Below are 9,462 nucleotides of genomic sequence, written 5' to 3' on the forward strand. Positions count from 1 at the left end.
ATTGAGCGGTGATATTTTCTGTCATATTTTTAAAATATTTTTTTCTGACTTGCCGATTATACTGCCATGCTGATTACAATCATCCTGTGGTTCTGGAAATCTGGATTTTTTTTTTTATCAAACACAACTGAGCAACGCTCATAAACCAATTCAAAACTAACTAATAAACATGGGGGGGTTGGCCTTTTTATTTTTTTCTCCCAATGCGAATGCAACTTCTTGCTATCCGTGTCACGTCACGAGATGAAGTTTCCATTCGTGATTCACGCAGAGCTGCGCAAACCGTTCGTGTTTGAGAATTGGTCAGTGTAAGTGGAGATCTCAGAGCCCACCTCTGTGATGCCTTCGTGTGACCTCTGGTCCACACATCAAAGGGCGGCAATATCCTCTCGCGATCTGCGTATGGGAATAATGTTCGTCGAATGAGAGTCGGACCGGTATTTGAATTCTCGGAGACGGGATTTTTTTGCCCAATCAGGTATGGAACCAACTATTACGTCGTGGGTTCTCGATGCTGTGATTTGTGACCGGACTCGAACCCATTGATTCGCTACATCCGAGAAGCCAGTTTGATCACAGCTGCTCGGATTAAAACCCAGAACCGCTGTGGTTCCAGCTCAGTGCTCCTGACCTCTGAGCCACCCAGCTACCTTGTTCCGAATTTAGTTTTAAATGGCTTTTGTCAGTACATAAATATCAGAGCAATTCACCAACGCAAAACACTCCCCCCCCCCATCTGAATATGAGTTCTGTATTAAGTAACTGGGCAGTTGAGATAAGTGATGCAGAATTTCCCTTCTACGTGACTTTACCGAAAGAACCAAGAATATGAATCCCTGCAGTCACGAAAGCTTTAAATCAGAATTATATTCAATTGCAATATTGTGGTTGGCGTGGGCCTCGGTACAAAAAATTAAAGGAGGGTCCTTGTCCAATCACCGCCCCCGCTGCCACTCCACCACCACCCTTCCCAGCCTGGCACCTGGTTGCCTCCAGCCCGTGGGATCCTGTGCAGTTGCACCGTCTGCACCCCCCGATAATGCATGCAACAACTAAAATCGCTTCGAACGTTACATTAATCACAAGAGAGAATGCAATATGCATTGGGTTTAAATTGTAAACCATTTTGTGCGCACGAAGCATTGCCAAATACGAGAATCTCCAAAGGAGTTTGGTTTTGGTCAGGTTTGAAATTATTAAGTGCATTCACATGTGACAGTCCCCTGCTTGACAACGAACAAACAATCAAAAACAAACATTGGGATTATGTCAGCCTCCGTGGCTTCATGAAATGCTGACTGGGCAGACTTCTGCCACCGCCGCTGCCGCTGCTGCTACTGATTAAACCACAACGTTTAAACTTACATTACATAATCGGACAGAGAAGTACATTTCATACTGCAGTGAGATGAAAGGCACATTGAGAAATCGCGGCCGTACGGAGGACAGCAGTGGTCCAAACAATCAATGTCATCCACATTGACAATCAGAGCCTCAGTGGCTGTGGTAGTACCCCTGCCAGGTCATCACCAGGACACTTTGATTGATCTGTTTTTTCAAAAGCCCCACAACAACTATTGAGTGCAGGCTTCTGGGACTAATGTAATTGCATAAATTGGAATCCTTCTGTCGTATTGACCATCCCACTGTATTTTTTTAATCGGATTCTAATTTTCGTTTGTGCATCCAGTTTTGTATTGTAATCAGTTTCCAATTTGTTAGTTAAATTTGTACGGGCCAGCCTTGTACGTGTGCGCGTCATTGTATACATGCATGCACACACGTATATTAGGAAGCCACTGGCACTATCCACTATTCAATCTAGATTGAAAACTCATTTATTTAGAACTGCGGTTTGTGTTTGGTTTGTTGTCGTTCCCCCGCACCTCCGCTTAGCACGGTTGGCTACGTACGGTGAGAAAGAACGGTGGCACAGTTGTTAGCGCACTACACCTATGAACAGGACCACCCGAGTTCGATTCCCGGCTATGGCTAACATCAGTGGTGAATGTCTAAACCGATCCTGTGAAATCAGCCTTAAAACACAATACCTCAATCTTGATTTGAAGTTTTCGCGGCTGCAGGGATCCATACTCATTGGTTCTTTCGGTAAAGTCACGTAGTGGGTAGAAAAATAATAGATCACGACGTTTCGATCGCAACACAAGCAATCGTCATCAGGTGGGACGACCACAGCAAGAAGAAACTGCTGAAGTAGGCGAGAGATCTGCCGTGTCACGAGGTTATAGAGTAGGCCTCGGTAGTAGGGGGGGGGGGGGGGAGAGAGAGAAGGGGGGGGGTGGACGGGGCAGAAAGTGGACCCCGCAGAATAATACCTCTTAGGAAATATAAACATCAGAACTGGGGAGACATAGGCGGCTGGGTGTGGTGCTGGCCACAAACACCACCCCCTCGTTTGTGGTATTTACCTTCATGGGTGCACACTGACAGCACTCGCACTAACAGCCTGTGTCGACTATGCGGGGCTTTTTGTCTTTGTGTGCATCTATGCATCTCTGCACACAACGACTATATTAAGCATGCAGCGAGAGATGTGGCCCTGGTATATTATAGTATGTGCATCATGCTAACGTTGTGTATGTCGATTTAGCATGATTGAAAAAGCTGTTGTTGTCGGATTACGTCTTCTTTGGTGGCTCTCCAAGGTGCCGAATGAAAATACTGAGCAAGAGATGGATTAAAATGTCATCTTGTAAGTTATCATTGCATAACACGGCATTAGTTTACCCAAAGTCCCTACACAGACATATTGCCAGACCTTGTGCAAGCAAAAAAAAAACACATTTTATTCATTTTATTCCAATGTATCACCCACCATATAATGTGTAATATTACCCCAATGAATCCGTGTTGGTGTAGGTTATCCATTGCTGTTGAGATTATGATAATGCAAGTTAGACTATCAATAGTTTTATGATGAAATTCACGTGAATGGAAGGTGGTAAAGAGATCGCCATTGTGTCTGCGTGTTCGTGATTATAATGATGTTAGAGAATGAGGTCATGTAAAAAAAAATGTAAAACCGTAGATGACGACGGTGATGGCATTAAGTGTTCACGCCCCACGCAATTCTGATTTGGCACTGCTGCCAATGAAGCAGCAGCAGCAGCAGCAGTACCACCACCACAACCACCACCAAGTGATTGGCTTCACTCCTTGCATCGATGATCAACCAACAAAAAACCCCCAACAAATCCGTCAAACAACACTCCGGCCTCAAAAGGGTAAATACATAAAATGCGAGATGCTTAGGGCAATGGCTTTTCTTCTTCTTAGCATGAGCGGTGAAGCAGAAGTGTGTTAGCCCCATTCTGTACCACAACTACCCTGCGCCTCCTCCACCGTGTTCCAGGTTTAGTTTCAGGTGAGAATTCGGATAGCCTATTTTGAAAAAAAAACGACCTGGACCATGTGTCTGAGAGCAGTGAGCGGCGATTGCCGCTACGTGTGCGTAATCCCCAATTGAGTAAATATTTGAGCATTTTTTTCCAAATTGTCAAATTTGGACCCTGACGCCCGACACACAATGGCCAACTCTTGCGAATGAGGTCCGGGGTATCTTTCAGGTCAACTGTGAGGCAGACGGCGCATAGCATCATCATCATCATTATTATTACTCCGACTATCACACCCGCGGGTATTAATTAGGGCGGCAGCCGCTGGAATTCGAACCGTGAACCTCTTGCAAACGAGGGGCGAACGCGCCACCCACACAAGACCCACGTGGCCGCCACAAGGGGAGACAAATCCCCCCCCCCCCCCCCGGGCTGTGACAAGCCCGCCCCAGTGACGCGTCTTGCACACCGACTCACTCCTCCGCTCCCTCACCGCTGTGAGAGCCCCGGGTCAATGAACGCAGGAATAGAGGACCGGAGGATCCGTCAGGCTTGCGAACACGCGGGAACTAGCACAGTGATGCCAAACAAAAAGAGCAATCCAGGCTGAAAGAGCGAGCCTATTCGCCGGATTACAAGGACGCGCCTTGTTGGGAGTGCATCCTTATAATCCTAAATCCAGCAGTGGATTCACAACGGGCTGCTGCTGCTGCTATACACACGTGCCCACTTTTATAACGTCCTGAGGAAGGCAGTTGGCCTATAAAAATACAGCACAATGATTCCCATCCTCTCCCCCGTATAGCCTCAACAGACTTTTGGTGCGAGTGCTGTTGGCGACCAATGAAGGCCGGTACGTGACCAGATTTTTTGACGACTGCAACTGGAATATGCACTGAGTGCGCACACGCGCGCTCGTTTTGGGGTGGGTCTCATCCTTCCGGGGCGCCTTACAATCCGGTACAGCTGGGAGCTGACACGCGCACTGGGCGCATCTTAAAAGGCAATTGTAATTCGATGCTGAAGAGCTTCGAATTCATTGGAAAGTTAAATCCGAATTGCATTTCACGTGAAAAATAATCGGCCGCGCTGTGCATGTGTGCATATAAGCTGATTTGTGGGGAGCGGTAATGTAGCGGGTAAGCGCGCTGGGCTACAAACCTGGCGACCCGAGACCCATTCCCCACTCACGGCCACCAGCACCAGTGACGATTATCTGAACCACTCCTGGGTCTCCCCTAGGTCGACTCAGCCTCAGGCGAGTATCTGGTGCGGTGTTTTAAACATTGCCACTGGGGAAACAAAGGCGGGCGGGCGGGCGTGGTGCTGGCCATCCACCCCCTCGTGTTCCATGCCGGCCTTCATTGGTCGCCAACAGCACTCGCACCAAAAGTCTGTTAAGGCTATACGGGGGAGAGGATGGGAATCATTGTGCTGTATTTTTATAGGCCAACTGCCTTCCTCAGGACGTTATAAAAGTGGGCACGTGTGTATAGCAGCAACAGCAGCAGCCCGTTGTGAATCCACTGCTGTATTTAGCTCACCCCATGCCGTGTCAGTCATGGAGGCGATGGGGAATTGTTTGACCATACTTCACCACGTTCGTAAAATGCGGGTTGATGAAGCCGTAGGAAGAGGGTGGGGTGGGAGGGACCGGACAGTGACCGGTTCAGATATCACTCGCCACTGACGTTATCCGTGACCAAGAAATCGAAATCGGTGCACTGGGGTTTCACGCTTCAACAGTGTGGCACGCTAACCACTTCGCCCACCGCTCCAATCCGTTCAATAATGTACGCCGTACAAATGGATTGCATTACTAACAAATGTTGTTGCAACGATGTATAATTCACAGCATAATAACTAATTTATTAACGCGCGATCTACAGGGCATGAATTATGCAGATTGCAACATTGTTTCAGAGGTCGGGGTCATGCTGGTAAAGGTCAAATTGAGGGCCATCACTAACCCGTCCCTATAAGCCCGTGGTATTTTTAGACCGCAGATAAAGATTTAATTCAGATACGAATTATCCAATTTTGGGATTTGCCTCCATCCGCGCACACACACACACACGTCCTCTGGCTACTGTGCGCATATATGGTCACGTATTGGACAACACGTTCTAAACGGACAAATCATGACAAGGTACATTTTAAGATGCTATATACGAATTACTAATGAAGTGCATAAAGGTATAAGCAGGGGGGAATGTAGTCACAGGTAACGCTTCAGCCCTGCAAGTGCTTGCCCACATCACGGCTGGCAAAAGAGCCGCAACTTGAGTGCGGTATAAATGGAGTCCCGAGAGTCTATGGAGTACTTGGTCTTCTCTTCCTTCCTGGCCAGATGTCTTGGATGAGGTGGGTGAACTCACAGCAGAATGTGTACTCCAATACGATTTCATCCGCATGCCTAACAATTATACGTTGTATGTTTAAATTAACGTGGTGTACGCAAGAGATATTATCTAAATATTCGCACAATTCAATACAAATTGGAGTGAGGGTGTTAGCTTGCTGCACTATGAACCAGGTGAGGAGAGTTGGACTCCCGGCCACGGCTATCGTAGCGGACGATATCTGCACCTCCGATTAGCACGGTTGGCTACGTACGGTTCGAAATAATTTCAACATACCTTACATACAAATACCTCCACCCCTGTCCCTTTACCAAGCCATATAGAAGCAGAGATAGCCATATTATACCGATACTCCGATTAGCACGGTTGGCTACGTACGGTGCCAAAGAAGTTCAACATACATGCACTGCACTATCAACCTGGCTAGCTAAGTTACTGTATATGTCTGGCGACGGCTAACATCAGTGGCGATAAATTTCTGAACAGCTCCTGGATTTCCCTCTAACCCCCCCCCCCCTCCCTCCTTCCACCAACTCGGACCTGGTCAGCCTTGGTGAAGTATGGTTAGACGACCCTCATGCACCGACACTGCACGGGGAGGGCATTCATCCAGCAGTTGGATTGACAAAGCGCTGTCCTGTAAACATACACGAGCAGCAGTCCCTCTGTCGGTTCACTGCTGGATTAGGACCTCGTCACACCGTGCGGGTCACGGCGAAGGATTATTTGAGCACCATACTTCACCACGCTGTTGAACGTGGGTTGAAGGCGATGAAAACGCAGCCTGTGTGAGCACGGTACAATGCAATAAATTATTTCGCTGGGCGCTGCCCTCTGCTGACAACCCATCCCTCCACAGGCTTGGCTGGCTTCACTCTGCTGAGTTTTAAAACAAAGGCGCGGCCCTGCAAATCGCTTGCTTCACGGCACTGCTGGCGGATGGGCGTCTACTGCAGGGAGACCTTGAGAGACCTCCACTCTAAGCAGAGGACATTCGCCCGAATCATTGCAAGAAGGAAGGGATGTGGAGTATCCCACACTTCACCACGACCACGGGCGACCTTCCGATTGTAATTCATTAACGGTGGGTGTCCCAGTTTGACACTGCTTGGGTGGACAGAGACGCGGGGTGGGTCGTGCGGGCATTGAATACGAAACTCGCAAGGTCGTCTCACCTGCCACGTCCGGGAAAAATCTAACAGAACCGGGCAGACCACCGGTCTTGCGTAGATTGCAGGCTCGTGTAGCTACGTGAGCTAAACACTCCGCGACGGGCAGAAAGCCTTGATGAGAGCACTGTACTCTTAAGGCATCACGCAGCAACACAGGGGCAAGGAATAGGCGCGCACGCGGAGATATTTTATCATCGTGTCTACAATAAAGACATAGCGACGAGAGCTGTGATCTCTAGAAGACCCGTGCAGATAGGAACAGGCGAACCTCACTCATTTGCACAAACTTACCTTTGCTTTGCCTCTGCGCGCTTCCTCCAGTCCACCACCAGTCACAGCCTATCTCCTGAAATCTTGGCCCATCGGTCCCCTTCCCACACGAGCGGTGAATTATAATTGTGATGATAATAATGATAATGTGATAGTGGTATTAGTAGTAATGATGATGGCTATTGTGGTGGTGGTGGTGATGCTGATGATTGAATGACAGCCTGGACACGGACAGAAGGCATAGCTAACGTTGTAAGTGCCCGAGACTCGGGAGTGAGTGAGTGAACGGATGAGCGTAGATTTGCCGGCTGGCGTGCGTTGCTTTAGGGAGAGAGAGAGAGAGAGGTGGGGGTAGGGTGGATATTTGGATCGTAGCCTTTGCCCAGTTGCTTTGCCCATGCTGGCTTACCACCTGCTCACAAACGTTACACGGAAGAGATTCACGAGGCTTATGCCCTCTCTCTCGCTCTCCCTCCCTCCGTGCCTACCCCCCGCTTGATTCAATGTAATGTAGGGCTCACAAACACATCAAAGCTAGCACGCCTTGCCCGCCAGCCAAGAACTTTCTTTGTTATCGCTGCTCAAAAACAGTGCAACCACAAACATCGTTGCTTAGGTGATCGTGGTCGTTATATTGATGATGATGATTATTAATGAGGTCATGATAATCTTTTGAGTAGTAAGAAATCAATTGATGATGATGATGATACATGTTTGAGGCATGTTGTCATACTCAACAGTGTTCTATTGAGAATGATAAATCACTATGTAACACAATTTTTGTTCTTGGGTACTAAGTGTTAATTTTTAATTGCTTATGCCTAAAAAGTATATAAAATGGCTATTATTCCCCACAAACTTTTCTTTTGTGACCAGGACTTTATGTGAACGAAAGACACAAATGCACACCACGTTTTCTCATTGAAAATAGGTACATTTCAAAATATCACTGTTCTGGTCACAAAAGCAAAGTTTGTGGGGAATAATAGCCATTTTCTGTACTTTTGAGGCATAAGCAATTAGGAAATAACACTTACTACCCAGGACCATTTTTTGTTACATTGTATAATACTAAGGCAATGATTATGGCGATGATAGAACAATGGGTGGGGGGGGGATCATCCCTTTTGTGAAAATTATAGGAGAGTAATGATGCTGGTGATTATAATAATACAATAATTACTGTTTTACTGTGATCATTACTGTTTTGGGAACAATTAAAAATTGGACATTGTGATGATGGTGATAGCAATAGAATAATGATGTGATAATAATTATGGTTTTTGGAATAATGACAATTATGATGATAAAATCGCGTGGAAGCAATAACTTTTTGGAGAATATGAACGCTGACGGTGATGATCATAATGATGATACATCATTACGCTGAAATGTGTATGCGAGATGATAACACTTCAGCTACAAGTTTACGATAAACTGTCACTTGCATTGATGCCATAGGTCAAGATTGAGATCATTAAAGTTATAAATGTGCAAGACAATGCTGACCGTTATTATTTGCAATAATTATGCGAACGCAGAAGACGACAAAAATATTGGCAAATTGGTGTACTCATTGCAGAGTGAATAATACATGGTATATCGTAGTGTGACTATAAACACCACTGAAAAACGATCATTATTAAGGCAATAACCGTAATGTAACTGTGATGATGATAATAACGATAATATAGATGATGGTGCAGTAATTCAATGATAAGGGTGATGACTATCACAGTGGTGATGATCATGCCACAGATGCCGATGACAATGATGATTTTGATAATGCGATCGCGACACTGAAATGCTTGCAGTGGTTGTCACGCCGATGATGAGGACAATGGTGAGACGAAGGTGATGACAATGACGGCGATGACAATCATGATGATGATGATGACAATGACGACTTTGATGTGACCACAACGATCAGGTGAAGGAAGCCCCCCCCCCCTTCTCACCTGCTCTGAACTCTCATCTTGTCCGCTGCAGGCACAGCGCGCCCGATCAAGCAAGAGCAGGGACGTCTGAGCCTGAATTTGCTCATCACTGAAATGCCCTCGCATCGGCTCGCCGGCCCAGCACCCAGACACCCCCACCAATCAGCCAGTGCGAGCCGTCACGGATGGTGGGTGGGTTGGGTGGTGTGGGTCGGCGTGTGACTTCATGCGTGTGTGCGCGTGCGTGCGTGCGCGCGCTCGTGCGTTGCGTTGCGCGCGTTCGCTGTGAAGGACGGAGGCGAATGAATGGAGGTTTCTCTGCTTTCGGCTCTGAGCCCCCCCCCCCCACCTCCTCTGAATGTTG

General features: G+C 47.2%; 1 protein-coding gene across 5 annotated transcripts in view; it reads right to left on the reverse strand.

Moving 5' to 3' along the window:
• LOC116953284 (kelch-like protein 9) overlaps positions 1–9,462 on the reverse strand; it is an 85,898-nt gene that overhangs the window by 69,775 nt on the left and 6,661 nt on the right. The window contains exons 1-2 of one of the 5 annotated variants that reach the window (XM_032973355.2): positions 9,120–9,418; positions 7,183–7,261 (exon numbers count right to left, since the gene is read on the reverse strand). The exons of 2 other annotated variants lie outside the window; for them this stretch is intronic. Coding sequence is in view for 1 of the 3 variants with exons in the window: in XM_032973353.2 (XP_032829244.1) it covers positions 9,120–9,205 (86 nt within the window). In the remaining 2 variants the exon portion in view is untranslated. 2 more of the 5 variants (XM_032973353.2, XM_032973354.2) reach the window with 2 other exon arrangements.

Source organism: Petromyzon marinus, chromosome 51 (genome assembly GCF_048934315.1).
Source record: "Petromyzon marinus isolate PM22_M1 ecotype Great Lakes invasive population chromosome 51, UKy_Petmar_22M1.pri1.0, whole genome shotgun sequence".
Classification (NCBI taxonomy): domain Eukaryota; kingdom Metazoa; phylum Chordata; class Hyperoartia; order Petromyzontiformes; family Petromyzontidae; genus Petromyzon; species Petromyzon marinus.